The sequence below is a fragment of the Camelus ferus genome, chromosome 14 (genome assembly GCF_009834535.1).
Source record: "Camelus ferus isolate YT-003-E chromosome 14, BCGSAC_Cfer_1.0, whole genome shotgun sequence".
Taxonomy (NCBI): domain Eukaryota; kingdom Metazoa; phylum Chordata; class Mammalia; order Artiodactyla; family Camelidae; genus Camelus; species Camelus ferus.
Genome location: NC_045709.1, coordinates 67,534,298 through 67,553,795, shown reverse-complemented (window position 1 = coordinate 67,553,795; position 19,498 = coordinate 67,534,298). Strand labels below are relative to the sequence as shown.

Sequence of the window (19,498 nt, the reverse complement as noted above, 5' to 3'; positions counted from 1 at the left end):
CACTTTTGGAATATCATTAATTTATACTTGTTGAAATGGCTGAGTCATAAAGTAAACTGGAATCCTCACCATTTTTATGCCCTTCTCTGACTCCTTCTGCCTTTTCATATCAGCAGTGCCCTTTACCTTTAACTAGACAGAATTATATGTCCATCTTTCACCAGGCAGAGTGAGAACGATCTCTATATCTCAGTGGACATTTTCCTGGTAAATCTGAAAAGTAAAATGAAGAGCTGCTCCCTGGGCAATCTTTTCCTTCCCTGCTGCTTGGAGATTCGTTTGTATCACAATAGTTAGAACTGACTAAGCTTCCCACTGCCGAGGAGGCTTCTGATCAAAGTACAGGAAAATCTGTCTTTTAATAAACGGATTTTTCAGTTATTAAAATACATCGAATAGGGTGCAGTACACCACATAAATTCATCTCCCCTCCCTTAAAATTTTAATATTAGCAGAGCAAAGCTTTTTCTAAATCATTTTCCAAAACAGAGTTACTTCTGTATTTGTACACAATGAGTATGCTAACCAAGTATATACAATTCCTACAAGTATTCCTGAAAGTGTTTGTACAACTGAATTTCTAGATCATCGTCAGATTTACTGGAAAGGGGCTCTGCGGCATTCAGCAGATTCTTGAAAGGAATCTGCCTTGTCACAAGAGTTTAATTACCACTGTACCTTATTGATACACCTTCAGAGTGCTGTTCATTTTATTTGTATAAATGACCAAACAATGCAATAAATTTTAAATTCTTTTCTATGACTTTCTCTGATTCCTGTGCCCCAATCATGTCATTTAGAAGGGAAAATAGATTATTCCAACTTGTCTAATTTATTACAACCAATGCATTTCAGAATTTAATCTGTGATTTTTCTAAGAGTAGTTGACCGCTATTTAAATAAGTACTCAGGCATTTAAATGCCTTTTGTTTAATACTACAGTTATGATTGTCACATATAACACTTATACTGCAATAACGACTTTCGGTGAGAAATAAAATATCCCACCCAATTACTGCCAAAGTTGGATTTAAGTTCTTCAGTTTTTAATTAAGATATTAGAAATCATTATATTTCTATTTTAGTATTAGCAATTTGTAAGTGACCATGACCTTTTTTCTCTCACCTTTTCTAGAAACTGGTGACACTGACTCAGACAGATGTGAACACTCTGAGAATCTGACGCTAGAAATTAAGTTTCTGCAGCTCTAAAAATCAATCCAGCCATGGTAATTTTCAAGATGATTCATGTCAGTGATCCCTCTTATTTAACATTTAACATGATTTCAAAAACATCACTTGAGTAAGAACAGCAATAATTTTATTGGATGTGTACTTGTTTATGTACGTTTGGGAGGGAAAAACTAAACAAAGGTGCTCTATCTAAAACAAAAGTCTGCCATTGCCAAGGTGACAGACAATAGCTGTTTAACAGTGCTTGGTTCTCAACTGAACTGCTCTGAATTTTTAGAAGATAAGAGGAAATAATATGCCTAGCTCACTGAAAAGAGGAATTTACATAAGTAGAACATAATTATCCAAGTAAGACTTTGTCGCTGAGACTTGAGAGGGTTAATGATTATGATGATAATTAAAATGCAGAGGATTTGTACAGCATTTATTTGCTTTCTGAAGAGCTCAGTGTACTTCTTGTATATTCTTCTCATTGATCTCCATGCGATAGCTACACAACAGGATGTTTAAAATACCCCAGGATGATGGAGAGGAATGTGTGACCTGTTATAACCATCAGTGATTCTAAGCTTTGGGGTTTTGCCTCACCTGAAAGGCAGGACCTCCGGTGACATAGCTTTTTGAAACATCATTTCAGGTCATCACAGCAAAACTGACTCTGAGGAAAGAGTGCCACCTACTGAATCAGACTGCCCAGGTTCCCTCCAAGGGCTGGTCTCTCAGATTTAGAATTGTCCTAACATGCTTAACTAAGAAACAATGGGATTGCTGTACCATACATGGCATACTTATTATTTTTGTTTCCAGCTTCAGTCACTTTATTTTAATAATCCAGCAGTCACATCTATAAATTAACTATTTCATTCATAAGCTTTTCATTTGTTTTGAAAACTAGTATACAAAGATGGAACAAGCCCAATTTTGCTCTTATGAAGGGAATTTCCAAAACAAATGCCTTTTTTTTTAAATTGTCGACGTGGCCACAAGGGGGAGCCAGCAGGTAAGTTCTCATGGGGCAGGAGTGTTGAGGTTTCATAATTAATTGCACCCTTTTATTTCTGGATAAGACAGGAGAAGATATAAATATGCCATCTGAAATTTATGAAGCTCAAGATAATTTTTCTCAGAATTATATTTTGCACAATGTAATTCAACGCCTCTTTTTAATATATGCTAACTAATACATTAGATATAACGTAACATATTTTTTGGTCTGACAATCCCTGTTTCTGTACGGCCTCTCTTTCAGGTACTCTACACACACAAGTGCACTTACATAATTTATTTAAAACACACCAAATAATTTTCGGTTGTAAAACTTAAAAACAAAAATATTAATTTAACTCTTATTTAAGTGCCAAGACTTTAAAATAAACATCCTGAAGTTGTGTCCTTGTTCAAAACCTGATCATTCTCCACTAATTTATAAATATTCCTTTCTGATTTACATACTTAGATATATATGGAAAATACATAGTGCCTGCTGGAAATTTAGTTCATTTATTATGTGAATTTCAGATTTATAGAACTTCTGTGTTTTTGTAAGGTTAATCCTGTCACTTTAACTTTGACTGTTCACTGGGAATTCACTTCCTATGTGTGGGAAAAGGGTACTTGTATACATATATGTTATAGTGTAGTATAACATACATATAATATGGAGGAAAATTAAAATATATCATTTCCTAATAAATATTTTTCTACCAGTAAGATGTAATAATTTTAATAAACATGAGAAAAATTAACATTCAACTTAATATACTGTTTATTTATGGAACTATTTTACAATTTTTCTTATATAGGAGAGATTTTGTTCTCAAAAACCTTTAAATTATAAAACATTTCTTCAGAAACTTAAAGGTTATACTTAATTTGCATGACTTTATTATGATTCATATATATCATAAAGGAGAAAAATATGTTTTAGTGATTGTCCTGTTAATAGTGTGAATTTGTCCTTGGTTAAAAGGAAGACTTTGATTAAATGTCAGCATTTGGCTAATAGCCGTGTGTTAGAGGTGGGCCTCAAATACATCTAACACATAATGGAAACTCAGAGAACTAATTGTGAATGAAATACTATCATTCACTTGTGGCTTTAAATATAATATGGCAACCTCTGATACTTATTACATCTAAAACAGTTTAACTGTGAAATTTATTTTTGAAGCTTCTCTGTTAAATAAAATTATATGAAACCAGAGAGTGAAACAATGGTGAAAATGATAGAGAAGGAAATAGTGGAGAGAGAATTTTGCAGACATAGAAACAGTGGCTATGTTGAAAATATCAGCATCAAAAGTGTCTCTAAAGAATTGTATTTTATTGAACTCAGAAATACAGCAAGCAGGGCAAGTTTTGGAAGATCATAACTACTGCCATTATGGCTGTGTGCATAAACTCTCGGGATTACAGCTACAGCTGGTCAATATGAAATTTAAAGAGTCTCTCTGAGGCAAAGTTAAATAAGTTAAAAATTTTGTTTAATTAAACAAATAAGTAAATAAATTAACAAATCATAAAATAGCATTTAAGAGCATTTCTTGATAATAATAATATTCAATTAGAATTTAATTAACAGTATTAACCAGCCTTTATCAGGCTATAAAAATAGACCTCAATACTTCTCTGAAGCTATTCCAACATAATCAATTTATTTAAAAACTCACCTAGACTAGCATCATATCTTATTAAGTAATATTATGTTTATGTAAATATTTCCAAGGACTTTGTCTCAAAGAATGTGCATACATATTTTGATTAAATCACACAAGAGCTTTGGCTGTTCAATACATATGTGATAACAAAGGAAGAATATAATTTTGCTTTAAGGTTGAGACTATCATTTGTAATCACTAATGATTATCAATCTGGCTTTTCTTGAGAAATATGAGATTGTAGTTATCATGAGTTATGCTCAACTCTATGGTCTTTTGAATTTCTCAACTAGATCTCTATGTCCATTGCCTACTATAGTATAAAAACTAATAGGATCTTTGATCTATTTAATAATATTTATATCATCTCTTTTTAAAAAATTGAGCTCAATATTTTAAGATTAGTTAAAGTGAAATTCCTCAATAACTATATTGTAACCAAAAATAAAGTCTGGTGGAAAATAGAATCTATGAGATGGTTAAAAATTAGGAGAGATTATAGTTTTAAAAATTGTGTCTGGTTAAAGAGAAGCCAAACAATTGGAAGTATCAATTGATTCCATTTCTATTAAAATAAAATGGAGATGGGATAGAAAGATGAAAATTAATTATTGTGGGTACATATCAGTCTTTAACAATAGAGACTCAATACTATGAATTAATATATAAATAAGATACCTGATACGTAGCAGTTCTGTTTTGCTCCCTTTGGGGGGCACCCACCGCATGGTATTTACCATATGCATGGTAGTTCTCTTTCTGTGCACTAGGGGGAGGTGTGACACAATTACTCTGGAGGAGTGGTGGGCAAATTGGTGTCTATGAGGATGTTTCATTTTACTGGTCTCTTCTTAGACACTGTGTTTTCCCCTCATTTGCGTAACAGCACATCTAATTAAAGATAATCAATGGAGCATAATACCCTTTTCTTGGAAATTTTTCATTCTCTTGTTTTTGCATTATTGTAAACCTCAAGTAAGGATATTTTATGAATTTCCTTGAATTAGTATGGAATGCAAGAAAAATACAGATTTGTCATATTTAAAAGGTAATGATTAATAAATGAATTTGTAATCTCTACTCTTGATTTGCTAGCTACTGCCTTTAAAGCCTCAAAACCTCAGCTTCCAAGAAACATGCACTGGGACCACCCCTGAGAAATGTACAGGTGAGGTTTCATGGGGCAGTACAGTTAGGCACGTGCTCCATAAAACAACGCAGACTTCTACAAAGCTCTAACTCCCCTCTTTAGCAAAGGCAAATGCAAGACAAGCTACCTATTTAGAAAATACAACGACATTTTGGGATTTGATGGTCTGGCTCCTCTTTGAATTTTTAAACTGTTAAAGTTAGTATGTTAAGGTTAGTCTGGTGAATTTTGGATCCAGATCAGACTGCAAATTCACATTATAGGTTATCTCATTGAATCCTCTGAGAAATAAATAGCTCCTTGGCCTGAATCTTTAAGCAATTATCCCAAAAACAGTCATCAGAACTTTCTTGTAATTGATCTGGATTTGATTTTCTTTTAATCTTGAATGCTTCATGTTACAGATTCGTACGTTAGTCATTCACAATTTATAAATGGCAACTTAATTTTAGTATTTATGAATTGTGATCAATAAATACTCTAGCAATTAAAACACTCACCTTTTCTATTTCAATACTTCTATTTTCTTTTCACATTCTTAACTCTTTCCCAGAATGGCTGGAGAAGGAGCAAAGCAGTCCTTGCTTGTAGATGTTTGTGATAACTGGAGAGAAAGAATCTCTGAGATTAGGAACTGCAGTTGTAGAAGAAGTAGATGAATCATGAGTCTCTCTCTCTCTCTCTCTCTCTATCTCTGTGTGTGTGTGTGTGTGTGTGTGTGTGTGTGTTGGTAGTGGTGGTGGTGTTATTACTTAGAAAGCATGAATTTTAACAGATCTCCCACTGACCTGCGATCTCCCACTGATCTGCCTTTACATTTAGTTCGGCTTCTAGGCATAGGGGCTTTGGCAAATGTGGTCATCAAGACTTATTTAGTCTTAATGAGATAACATTCAAACTGCCATGTGTAACTTTAACAACAAGATCAAGGTAAACAATACACCAGAACTACTGTGAGTGAGTATATGGATGTTCACTTTACTTTGTATTTGGGCAGAGTTGCTAGTGTCTCACAAGGGTAAAGCCCTAAGTATTATTTAGCCGGATTTGAGTTTTAACAAGCTACAAAGCTTGAATTGACCGTAAGCCTCTCTCCTTAAGGGAGAGGCGTTTTTCCTCTGGGGAGACACGGCCTCTCTTTCACTGGGCTTCTGCTTTTCTTCTGAAACACTTTCATAATCAAGTGACTTTCCTTGCCAGGGTGCCTGGGGACAGCTGATTTTTCTCTGAGGATAGAGAAAGTTACATATTGATTGTTGTTGCTCGCAGCTGTTTGCAGCAGCGTAGGCAGAAGCCGGCACGCTAGCACCCTCGGGTCTACACACACTCACTGAAATGCACAACACACTCCCCAGAAACACCCCCCGCCTCGCGCGCGCACACACAAACACACACGCACACCGCTCTGCACCTCATTGGAGACGGGTCCACGCGCAGCCGGAAGATCTGCGCTTCCCTTGGTATGGGTGGCTGGATGGTGCCGGGGAGTGTGTGTGTGTGTCTGTGTGTGTGTGTGTGTGTATACCGAAGGAAGACTGCAGCTACCTTATTCTGCAAGCACGCTGTGATTCCAGTTTCCGTGTACATTGGATAAAAAAATAAATAAATTGCTGTCAAACTTTTTTTTTTTTAATTCTGTCTTTTCCAGAGGAAGACGGTGGAGGCGCTTCTCCTGGTAGTTAAGGACTCGGGAGACCCTGCGGCGAGGCCCTTGGCGCCGCCGCCAAGGCGGAGCGCAGGGCTCCACTAGCCCGACGGGTCTCCCATCTAACTGATCTAATCAATGGCTCGGAAGCTCTGGGGCTTCGGGCTCCGCCCCCGCCAGTCTCTCCTCCGCCTTCCATTGGGCGCGGGCCGAGGGGGCAGGGCCTTGCTCCTCACGCGGATTGGCTGGCAGGGAATCAGTATCAATGTTTAAGCGGCGGCGTGAGGTGAATAGAGTCAGTCAGTAAGAGGCGCTGGGGAGAGAGCGGGGACTGCGAGCCCGGCGGATGCGGCAGCGCGGAGGGCGGCTGGGGAGACGCTACTCCAACTGTTGAATTTTCACCTTTTCATTTCCACCGAAGCTTTGCTTGCGGAGATGGATTTATTTGCTTTGAAATCCGCACGTCTTTCGCAGGCTGTGAGCTGATCCTGACAGGCACCAGACTGAAAGAGACCACCCGTGACAGAAAAGGAGGAAAAAAAAAAAAAACCCTCCACAACGGACTGCACAATTAACTACGCACGCCGGTGCTGGACTTTGTGAATAGAGAACACTGGGGAAAACCGTGAACTGTGACGCGGGGCTAAGCTTTGAACAGTCATTGTAATCCTGATTTTTTTTCTTTTTTTCCTAAGACTCTGAAAGATTTGTGGGTTCCTCACGCCTAACCAAAAGGAAAGGTTTTAAAAAATAAATACACACACCTAGCAAAACAGACGCCTTGTTTTCCAGAGCCTCGGACTCCGGCAGAAAGAGGTAGAGTAAAAGTGCTGCTGGGTTCAGCTTCACCTTCCTCCTTCCCTCCCTTCCCTTCTCTCGCTTTTTTTTTTTTTTTCCTTTTTCACCAAAACATGAATCTGGCTTTTCTTTCTGTAGAGTGAGTCAGAGAAAGCGTTAGAAAGAAGCCACAACTAATGTCTGTGAAGGGAGGACCATGAGGCGAGAGTGAATACGATTCGTTCCGCTGCTTCTGACTCATCGGGCAGATCGGAACACCTGCATTTCTGGATGTGTCATTCCCGTATGTCGAGGCGCTTCGAGAACTCGAAATAATGTGTAGACAGACCTGTGCCTAACATCCCCCGGGCGGCAGCTCCCCGGGGTGGGCGCCCCAGGCTGGACCGCTGCGGCCGCAGCCCCTCGCCCGCTGCCCTAGCGAGTCGCCCGGACTGTATGAGCGAGACTGCAGAATGCATCACGCCAAACCTTGATGTGTTCCTTTCATCCAGCCCACTCCTCCTACTATAGAAAAAATTGAAGCAAAAAAAAAAAAATCCCGCACTTCATTCGCTTCAAATATTCACCACTTTTATTTCTCGCCAAGGTTTTCCTTTCTAGATGAAGAGGACTGGGAGGCAGGGCCATTGGAAGGAGATGCTGAATAGAAAGAAAAGAGAGGCACTTGACAGCCCAGCCCTGTGAATGCAGAGACTGTTTCCCTTCTAACGAGAGACAGGGAGAGTGTGTGTGCGAGCACTGGGAGGGTGGCTCCCCCTTCCTTTTTATTCCGCCTCCCCCTCCCCTTTCAAATCTGCACATCCAACCATGAGTTGCCTGTTGATTTCCTTTCGTCTGGGAAGAAAAGAAAACTGGAATTAAACTGCAGCTAGAGAAGTCCTGGCTCGCGGGGAGAGAATGGGATGGTAGCGGCGGCTACTGGCTTGGCGTAGAGAAATCACAGAGTGTGTTCTACGAACAGAGGCGGAGATATATCTATATATTTTTCTCCTCCCAGTAGACTCACACCACAAACGCTGATCAGACTGTGGCTTTCTTGGCTTGGGGGAAAGCCTTTTCCGAGGAAGAGAGGGAGGAGCCTGGGAGAGGGAGGAAACTACAAATCGGGACACTAGTTCTTTGCGCTGCATTTCCTCCCCTCCCTTTGGCTGCTCGGAAAGAAGAGGGAGAGAGAGAGAGAGAGGAAAAAAAAAAAAAAAATCTTGGCTGGGAGATGCAGTCCGCCGCCGCCGCTGCCTCAGCCGGCAATGCAAGATTAGATCTCTAAATGCAGCAAAACACTGCCTGAAAACAGTCCAGCCCGCGAAGCAAGCAGACATTTCACAGGGCTCCGGGGAAGCTTGAAAATATATCTGACTCTCTTCGTTGTTCCTCATCCCCATCAATTTCATCACAGGAGGCGAGAAACAAGTAAGGATTTCACTTTCCGATCTGCCTGAAGACACACCTCCCCGCTCCCTCCCCCACCCGATGTGAAGAGTATTCCGGAGGCAAAAGGCAGAAGTGGATTTGCAGCGCCCTAGCGGGAGCGAGGAAAACCTACGGATTCTTTAGCTCATTATCATCCTTCCCAGACGCTATTTCCTTCTTATCGCTGGTCTCATTGCTCAAGTTTGAGTCGCCCGAAGTCCCGGCGGGAGAGACAAAGCCCCGGGCTCGCCCCCAGCCGCAGGGAGCCTCCGCCTTGCTCAGTGCCCCTGCGGCTCCGCTGCGCTGCTGCTTCTCGCCCAGTGCGGATGCTGTAGATCAACAGGTTCGGGGAACTTGAGAGGAATAAGGAGAGACCGCCCGGTGCCGCAGCCCGGGAGCGGAAGGAAGGAAGGACCCACAGACTTGAGGTTCGCGTCGCGCGCGAACACTGCCCCAAGCTGGCGCGCACCCATCCATTCGCCCCTCCAGTCCGGCTGCTTCTGCCGACACCCCACCGGTCTGGGATGTACCTTTCCATCTGTTGCTGTTTCCTCCTATGGGCCCCTGCCCTGACGCTCAAAAACCTGAACTACTCCGTACCGGAGGAGCAAGGGGCCGGCACGGTGATCGGCAACATCGGCAAGGATGCTCGACTGCAGCCTGGGCTTCCGCCCGCAGAAGCGCGGCGGCGGCGGCGGCGGCGGCGGGCGCAGCAAGTCGGGTAGCTACCGGGTGCTGGAGAACTCGGCGCCGCACCTCCTGGACGTGGACGCCGACAGCGGGCTCCTCTACACCAAGCAGCGCATCGACCGCGAGTCCCTGTGCCGCCACAATGCCAAGTGCCAGCTGTCCCTCGAGGTGTTTGCCAACGACAAGGAGATCTGCATGATCAAGGTGGAGATCCAGGACATCAACGACAATGCTCCGTCCTTCCCCTCCGACCAGACTGAGATGGACATCTCCGAGAACGCGGCCCCCGGCACCCGCTTCCCTCTCACCAGCGCGCACGACCCGGACGCGGGTGAGAACGGGCTCCGCACCTATCTGCTTACGCGCGACGACCACGGCCTCTTCGCGCTGGACGTCAAGTCCCGCGGCGACGGCACCAAGTTCCCAGAGCTAGTTATCCAGAAGGCACTGGACCGCGAGCAGCAGAACCACCACACGCTCGTTCTGACCGCCCTGGATGGCGGCGAGCCGCCGCGCTCCGCCACCGTGCAGATCAACGTGAAGGTGATTGACTCTAACGACAACAGCCCGGTCTTCGAGGCGCCCTCCTACCTGGTAGAGCTGCCCGAGAACGCCCCGCTGGGCACCGTGGTCATTGACCTGAACGCCACCGACGCCGACGAGGGTCCCAACGGCGAAGTGATCTACTCCTTCAGCAGCTATGTGCCCGACCGCGTGCGGGAGCTCTTCTCCATTGACCCCAAGACCGGCCTGATCCGTGTCAAGGGCAACCTGGACTATGAGGAGAATGGGATGCTGGAGATCGACGTGCAGGCCCGAGACATGGGTCCCAACCCCATCCCGGCCCATTGCAAGGTCACTGTCAAGCTCATCGACCGCAACGACAACGCGCCGTCCATCGGTTTCGTCTCCGTGCGCCAGGGGGCGCTGAGCGAGGCCGCCCCGCCCGGCACCGTCATCGCCCTGGTGCGGGTCACTGACCGAGACTCTGGCAAAAACGGGCAGCTGCAGTGCAGGGTCCTGGGCGGAGGAGGGGCGGGCGGCGGCGGCGGCCTGGGCGGGCCGGGAGGTTCTGTGCCCTTCAAGCTGGAGGAGAACTACGACAACTTCTACACCGTGGTGACTGACCGCCCGCTGGACCGCGAGACACAAGACGAGTACAACGTGACAATTGTGGCGCGGGACGGGGGCTCTCCTCCACTCAACTCCACCAAGTCGTTCGCCGTCAAGATTTTGGACGAGAATGACAACCCTCCTCGTTTCACCAAGGGACTCTATGTGCTGCAGGTGCACGAGAACAACATCCCAGGAGAGTACCTGGGCTCTGTGCTCGCCCAGGACCCCGACCTGGGCCAAAACGGCACAGTGTCCTACTCCATCCTGCCCTCGCACATCGGCGACGTGTCCATCTACACCTATGTGTCTGTGAACCCCACCAACGGAGCCATCTACGCCCTGCGCTCCTTTAACTATGAGCAGACCAAAGCTTTTGAGTTCAAGGTGCTCGCTAAGGACTCCGGCGCGCCCGCGCACTTGGAGAGCAACGCCACTGTTAGGGTGACTGTGCTAGACGTGAATGATAACGCTCCGGTGATCGTGCTGCCCACGCTGCAGAACGACACGGCTGAACTGCAGGTGCCGCGGAACGCTGGGCTGGGCTACCTGGTGAGCACCGTGCGCGCCCTTGACAGCGACTTCGGCGAGAGCGGGCGCCTCACCTACGAGATCGTAGATGGTAACGACGACCACCTGTTTGAAATCGATCCGTCCAGCGGCGAGATTCGCACGCTTCACCCCTTCTGGGAGGACGTGACGCCGGTGGTGGAGCTGGTGGTGAAGGTGACTGACCACGGCAAGCCCACCCTGTCCGCAGTGGCCAAGCTCATCATTCGCTCGGTGAGCGGCTCCCTGCCCGAGGGGGTGCCCCGGGTGAACGGCGAGCAGCACCACTGGGACATGTCGCTGCCGCTCATCGTGACTCTGAGCACTATCTCCATCATCCTCCTGGCGGCCATGATCACCATCGCCGTCAAGTGCAAGCGCGAGAACAAGGAGATCCGCACTTACAACTGCCGCATCGCCGAGTACAGCCACCCGCAGCTGGGCGGGGGCAAGGGCAAGAAGAAGAAGATCAACAAAAATGATATCATGCTGGTGCAGAGCGAGGTGGAGGAGAGGAACGCCATGAACGTCATGAACGTGGTGAGCAGCCCCTCCCTGGCTACCTCCCCTATGTACTTCGACTACCAGACCCGCCTGCCCCTCAGCTCGCCCAGGTCGGAGGTGATGTATCTCAAACCGGCCTCCAACAACCTGACTGTCCCTCAGGGGCACGCGGGCTGCCACACCAGCTTCACCGGACAAGGGACTAATGCGAGCGAGACCCCGGCCACTCGGATGTCCATAATTCAGGTAGGAGACTTTTAGCCTAACTGGAACTTCACTTTCTTGCTGGTTGGGAGCTGTCCTGAAATCTTTGGAACAGGGCACTCCACACTGCCAGCAGCAGTGAGAGGGGAATTTTTTTTAAGTGAAAATGATTTTAACTTTTGCCACTGTGTGTAGAAGATATTCTATACATAACCCTTCCCATGTAGGCTAAAATCTACAAGATGTAAATGTCTTACTTTTCTTACATTTTAAAGTTTATTTTTAGAGGTTTTAAAATGTTACCAATGTTAAGTATTCATAGTTTATTTTACTTTATTTGTTGGTTTGCATTTCTTTCCCCCCAAAAAAGGATTCGTAGTGTAGAAAAAATACTGTTTTAGTTAATTTACTTTAAGTTCATTAAAACAATCTGACGCCAAAAGAAATGTTCACTCAACTATCAAGAAGTTAACCACTTGAAGTACAACATAGCAACCAGTCAGAATTCCAGAGCCTGAATCAATTGGAGCTAAGTTTTCACAACCCCTAAAAATCAGTTTTATATTTCAAAAGTGTTTTAAAGGATGTGAATCTCATTTATTCTTCACCTGAAACTGCAGCGTAATGCATTAGTGTAGCTTAAGCTTTGGAAATGTGAATTATGCTCTGAAGGTCTTAGAAAAGTTTGAGAAAATATTAGGCCCTGGAGAATGACTAGTAAGTCTCTGTGAAAAGTTTAAATCTGTTTTGTGATTTTCCTGATGTATTGTTTCCTGGAATCAATGAGGGATTAAGAGTATACTAGAACGGCAGACTCACTCTGTGCTGTTGAAAACAGGAGGCAAAGTTGCACAAAAGGCACTTGTGCCAAAAATAATTCCAGGATGCATTTAGTTTTCATACTGTGTGTAATTTCATCATATCTACATGATATATATTAGATAGTATAATTTAAAGTTATTGACATATGAAAAAAAAAAACCTCACTGACCCAGCATGGACACTAGACTCTTAACAACAGCAGGTGCCTGTATAGTGTCTGTCTAGTCACTGCCTAGTTTCTTTCATCCACTATTGAGTTGTGTCATGGAAAAACTTAATTCTTGCTTATTATGAATGTGTGTTGCTACAGATTACTCTGAATGAGCAATACTTGAAATGCACAATTGAGTTTAACTAAAAGTGACATTTTGAGAGAAAGATTAGTTTGGGGCAAATGAAAATAATTTGTTCAGAGTTTTATGCTTTGAAAGAGCAAACTCCTTTTAATGACTCTTGATTCAGTAATGTTTTTATTATTCAAACAGAATAGTAAAAGTTCATAATCTCTAAATTTCTAACATAAGTATAACAAATACTAAAACTTAGCAAAATATTTTCTATAATAGTATTATGTCCTTGTAGATCAGACTGTTGTACTTGACGGGAGACTGAATACTGAAGTATCAGTTGTAGTATTAATATCCCACTTTTTACAGTGTTTGCTATACACCAGTAATCATGGTTTTTTTGGAGTTCTATATAAAACTGAACAAGAAATTCCTCCCATAAAAAAACTGTAGTTTGTCTGAAAATCTGTGTAAAACTGGTATTTATGATAATTTCTTTAGAGGAAGATATGTTAATACACATTTCTAGATCTATGGTAGTCATTTGATAAATACACATATGTTACATATCTTTCTTACATTTTTACCATTGACAGTTACAAAGATATCACAGAGGGCTAATGTTTATTCTTCTACTTCAAGTACTATGAATTGAATTCATATTTAGAGTGCAGTAAAAACGAAGTCTGTACAGTAGAATTCTCAGCAAACCTGATTCCTGGTCAGATTAGTGAGAAACAATCTTGGATGGAAGTATTCAGGAGGTTTTAGGGGGGTGGCGGGCAGGCATCCCTATACTGTGTTTACACCATATTCTTGAAGCTGATCACTGCCCAAGGGATGGATAATGGTGATGATGATTCCTCTCATTAGCAGTAAAACTTGAGCCAAAGAAAACCACACACACACATACACACACACACACACACACACACACACACACGAAGGGAGAGAGAGAATTTGAAGAGAAAACAAAGGAGACAAACTTCCTTGCTATTCCGTTTCTTCCCGAATCTTAACTCAAGCCATAAAGACACAGAAGAAGTTTTTCTTGATTTTTTTTTTTTTTTTCTCACAGTGGTTCAGTTTCCCATACTGTTCCTGCCCTGGAAATATCCTCAGTACACAATGTTAAAACAGGCTCTTTATTTATTTAATTTTTCCTATTGAGTTTTTGCAGTCCTATAAAGGATACTTTTAAAATTCCTAATAGGTTAATTTCCTTTTAAATGTGTCAGGTTTTTCTCAATGCTTATTATGGAGAACAAAGGAAATTGATTACAGTGACCTTTCATTTTTCCTTTCTTTTTTAAACTAGTATGCTGCAAACACTTTGTGCTGAAGTGACATGCTCAAATTAAAGTGTTCAGGTATCCCACAATCTTGTTTCAAGTGCATTTATTAAAGTGTATTTAACACAGCCTGCTGAAGAAACACACTATTAATTTCATGTGTATTTCTGAAAGAATTTTAATCCACAGAGTGCAGTTGGACTTAAATCTACTAGGTCTAGGTTATTTTGATTTTCCAGCATCTGTGCTGGTTAGAATGTTCCCAGTGATTTCTACTGATGGAATGAAAATAATATCATAGCTGTTTTGAAATACACTGGTTGAGAGTGGTGATATGAAATTTAGGAACTTTAGGATTTATAAGACTCATGTTACAACTCAAATTAAAATTTCTCAAAAGATTTTGTATGAGTCACAGGGTCTAAAATGCTACGGTTAAGATCTCTAGGTTCTTGGGCATAAGAATATTTTTATTGGAAATGGATGCAGAATAATCACGTAAGCTTGTGTAGAAAGAATGGTTTGTGAGAAGAGACGTTTTCACCAAGTTTCTCAGCCCAAGTCAAGTCAGTCTATGAAGTGTTTAAACAATTGGCTAGTGATGAAAGTACCCTCAATAGTGTGAATCATAATACAACATTGTTATAATGGAATATTTTATTTATTTTAAAGCTACGAAAGTGATTTTGAAAAATAGGAACAAAGACCTTGTCATAGGTAAGGCAAATAGATCATTACAACAAATCTATATAAAAAAAAAAAAAAACACTGTTCATAGGAGCAACTTCCATGTGAATTATTTCATGTGTTAGTATGAAAATCTAAAATCAAGTAGAGATCATTAATAATTGTCACGAGTAACTGCTGATCGTGGCTTGGCAAGAATCATTTGTTAAATCTTAGGGTAACTTTTCAACAGGTGTTTTCAACGAAGGCCTAGCTGAGAAGAGGGAGGAAGCTGGGGACTTCTCATTGGTGGGAGAATTACCAGTTTTGTTTGAACATCTGTGTTTTCAGACTTTTTTTTTTGAGCATGACTACAAGTCATTTTAATATGCTATCATAGAAGAAAATATACTGAGCCAGCAGAATAAGATGTACTAAAATAAATTTTTCAAAGGAATACATTCTTACACAGTGTTTTACAGTTCAATTTTAAAAGATTCGCATTGGGGTTGACTTTAGGTTCTTTATGCTGGCAGAGGAAATCCTTTTGCTATACCTGCGTGGTCTCTTCAATAAAAGTGAATTAAACAGATGGTAAATGCTTACAGTCAATCCAAATATGTAAAAATGAGATAGAGGCATAGAGGACTAAAGTATCATAGTGTCGACAGGAAATTAAGTATTTTAGAATGAAAGGGTAAAAGGAAAAAAGTATACCTTTACTAGAGACATTAACTGTTACCTGTCTTTATTCCTGCTTCTCTAACACAAGAGATTCTTGACTTGGGACTCAGATGAGTTCTCAAGACCACAATCTTCAAAACTTCATACTCTAGTATATTAATGATTTCAGTAACAAACACAAGTATGCCGACAATTTTTTTCACTTACAATTAAAAAAATTTTTTTTGCAATATTATTATAAAACGGTACGTTTTGATTAGTTATATGCATTTGTTTCCATAAACTTGATGTATATCTGTCTCTATTCATAGGGGTTTTTGTGGACTGAGTAGGAAGGGAATATCCCTTTCTCACTGCAGGCCTTTAGGACTGTCTTGTCCATTTGCCTTTTGAAGTTTCTTATAAGATAAGATGTATTTTTACTCCAGATTAACAGGAGTACACAATCATAAAATGTATTTTTCTGTTTTACCATATATTAAAAGTAGCACAAATAAAGTAGGAATAAACTTAAAAAGATAATCAGCGATTAAGGTGTTTTGAATTTCTTTGGAGAGGAGTTTAAAATCCAAATTATTAACATCATTTTTAATATATTCTTACTTTTATTCTTAGTTTTGCGTGTACTCATGAAAATCACAGCTCCAACAGAAATGTGTGCATTTCTCTTTTATAGTAAATGAAAATACAAAAGGTATAATTTTTACTATATGAACTAGAAAGCTCAGAATCTCATTTTTAATACTATTTGATTTAACTACTCATAATATAATAACTTCTTTATCCATTAGCTTTTTAGTTTCCAGTGACATTTCTAAAATATTAGCTGGATAATACTTTATCATCCTTACACTGAGATGATAATCATCAATCTTTTAAAAATGTAGGAATACAATAATTTTTAATTTTACTTAAGTTATTTGAGTGAGTTATATAAATTTAATTGAGTTCTATGAGAATTTTATAATTTCAATAAATATTGTCATATATAAATCTGCACAGAGGACTTTGGAATTTTATTCTTGTCATCTTCATGTTATTTAAGGCTGTATGCGATTCATGAAAAATATCAGATTGTAGAAAAGTATGCCTTAAAATTCCTATCTCAAGTGCTTGAACATACTTTTTAGTCAAGAAAAAAAATTTACATGTTCTAAAACACTATCTATTGCCTGTAACTATATTGATCAAGACAGACCCCAAAATTAAAATAAAATAAAACATATTTTCCAGAAACTTTTCTCAATAAAGTTGATGTTATAATAATATTATTTACTTTTATGGTGCATAGATGCATGTTTATATATAAGGTTAAAATAAATAAATTATTCTTAAAATGATCCCAGATATCACCTCTATTAATGGACTAAGAAATATACATATTTTTAAAGAAAAAAAAACTTAAAAATCTCCAGATAAATATTTGATACTGTTTAAAAATATAATATTTATACCGTGTCATGTTTCACTACCGTTATCAGGTTTCAAATTTTTCACTGTTAGCGCTGCTTATGTGATATAATGCAGTAGACATGTATTTATAAATATAAAAGATATAAATTAAGAATATACCATTTTTTGGGATTAATAAGGGTTTACATGCATTTACTGCAGTGAAGGCTGGCTCTGCCCATATTTATGAAAATGTGAACAATAAAACTTCCTGGCAAAAGTAAAGTATGGGTATACATGTATAAATGTCTTTATATTTTCAGTATAATGTATAACTCAAGCACAAATATTAGCCCATTTTTCTACTTTTTTAGTTTAAAGGTGGTTCTCCTCTTTTTAAGAGTGAACTCAAACCTTTATTTTTCTTTGAAAGTAGGTTAAAACTTGATGACCTTACTGTCTAAAAGCTTCAAACATTTTGAAGTTCCTTAAAGTAGAGCCAGTCATTCCACAGCAGAGTAGTTAGGAAACAGCTGGCCTTCAGTAGACAGTACATTGGCGTTTATGTAGATTTAGAGGAAAAAAATCTCATCCAAATTTCGGATTCTTTCGGGAGGATGGTGGGATGGCTGGAGGCATTGTGAGAATGTACACTGGGAGCTTGATGATGAAACCCCAGGAGGAAGGTGAAGCCACTAGAACTAGATTCATGCCAGTTAGGAAGTGAAACTTAACTCCCCTCTGCTGAGAAGTCTTGTAATACATTCAATAGTGGGTAAATTCTTACAAATGCACCTGCTAATTATGATATTAGTCATTGCTCCAGAATGTATTCCCCTCAGTGATGCTTCTGTTTAATAAATCCCTCAGGGCATTATCTTAAAGCCATATTTTAGTAAAGCCATTAGGGAAACTTTTTTTTTTTTTTGTACTGAATTCCTTCAACCAATGACTGTATATTTGTTAGAGAATAGCAGGAAGATCATTTTGCCTATCAATTTGAAGTTAGTGTGACTTCTGCCACCCACGTACAAAACACTTTTAAATCTTCATTAGACCTACACTGATCTATTGTCAACCTATTTTACCTAAGGAGAAGTTGACAAGAATTCCCTTCATTGGCACACAGTATCTTACAGTTAGTCATAGCTTTCACCACTAGCTTTGACAGTGATAGATTGCTAGCCTTTGATCTTCTGAAATAAATTATCTATAATAAAGTAGTCCTTAATGACATCAACATTCCCTGCTGTGACTAAGAAGCTTGCTCTCTTCTGTCCTTGCTACTGCAGAAGTATCAATTCAATACTTTTAAGTTAAAGCAAAAAAAAAAAAAAAAAAAGCTATAGCAAAATATAGATGCAAAATTGTTGCAGTGTGGATGGCATTTTTCACTTGTGTGCACCATGTTCTTCCAGTGATTGTAAAATTGGTTTCAGACAGTGTTTGAGAGAATCTATTGATATACATGTAACATACTTTTATTTGTCTGTTCTGGTCCTAGTGACATTCTGATTACTGGTATTTGTAGGCTCTGCCCTGGATCTATTCCAGGGAGTTTTATTGTAGTGAAATGACTCTTACAGTTCATTGAGCATCTAGCATAACTGTGCTAAATATGATTGGCACGTTTGCATATATTTATTCAAAAAATAAGGCAGTTAAACAGCATAATTATGAGGAAACGAATCGTAACAATAAAAGACCGTTTAAGTTAACAAGCTTTGTGATCAAAGGATAAATACAGGTTGGATAAATGAGACTTTTAGATGTTAACTCATCTACATAAATAGACTTTGGTCTGATTAGGGGAATGGAATATATTCAAATAATTTGATGGTATTATAAATGCATTTTATTTCAGTCATTTTGAAATACTTAAAGACCTGAGTTATTTACTTTATGTTTCTATTCGATAAAATAGTCATGAACCATGTCCATGTTGGGTAAAAAATAGGCCAAGTAAAGATAAATAGAATCTTGCAAGCTTCTGTTTGGTGGAATACACCCTGTCTGAGCAGTATTTATTATTTTTTAGACTTGCAATGTTTTTGACTGATTTTTAATTAGTGGAACACATTAAAGGGACCATTTTAAGAACAATTTCTTGTTTACTTCCTTTATCAGCTAAAAGCAGCCTTTGTGGAATATGAAAGTGTGAGCATTAAAACTCTATTTCAACTTTTCAAAGCTACACATTCATAATTGTTTTGTAGATATGTACTGTTTTTAAGAAACACTGGATACATGTTTGTAAATTATATTAATACATAATGTAGATCATGACTTTACATTCTCAAAGTTTCTAATACTATTTTGATAGCATATATATTTTAAAATAACATTTAGCTTATAATGTAACTTAAGTAACTAATTTCCTTCCAACAACCTTGGTATGTTTTCTTTAGCATCTTTTGGTGATAACTTTTAAAAATCGTAAT

The 19,498-nt window shown here is 40.1% G+C and overlaps 1 protein-coding gene across 1 annotated transcript in view; it reads left to right on the top strand.

The window, feature by feature from the left end:
• The first annotated feature begins 6,911 nt into the window (after nt 1-6,911).
• PCDH17 (protocadherin 17) overlaps nt 6,912-19,498 on the top strand; it is a 98,423-nt gene continuing 85,836 nt past the window's right edge. Inside the window, 2 exon segments of the mRNA XM_006190086.3 lie at nt 6,912-9,549; nt 9,551-11,956. Coding sequence (XP_006190148.2) covers nt 9,379-9,549; nt 9,551-11,956 — 2,577 coding nt within the window. The 5' untranslated portion in view covers nt 6,912-9,378.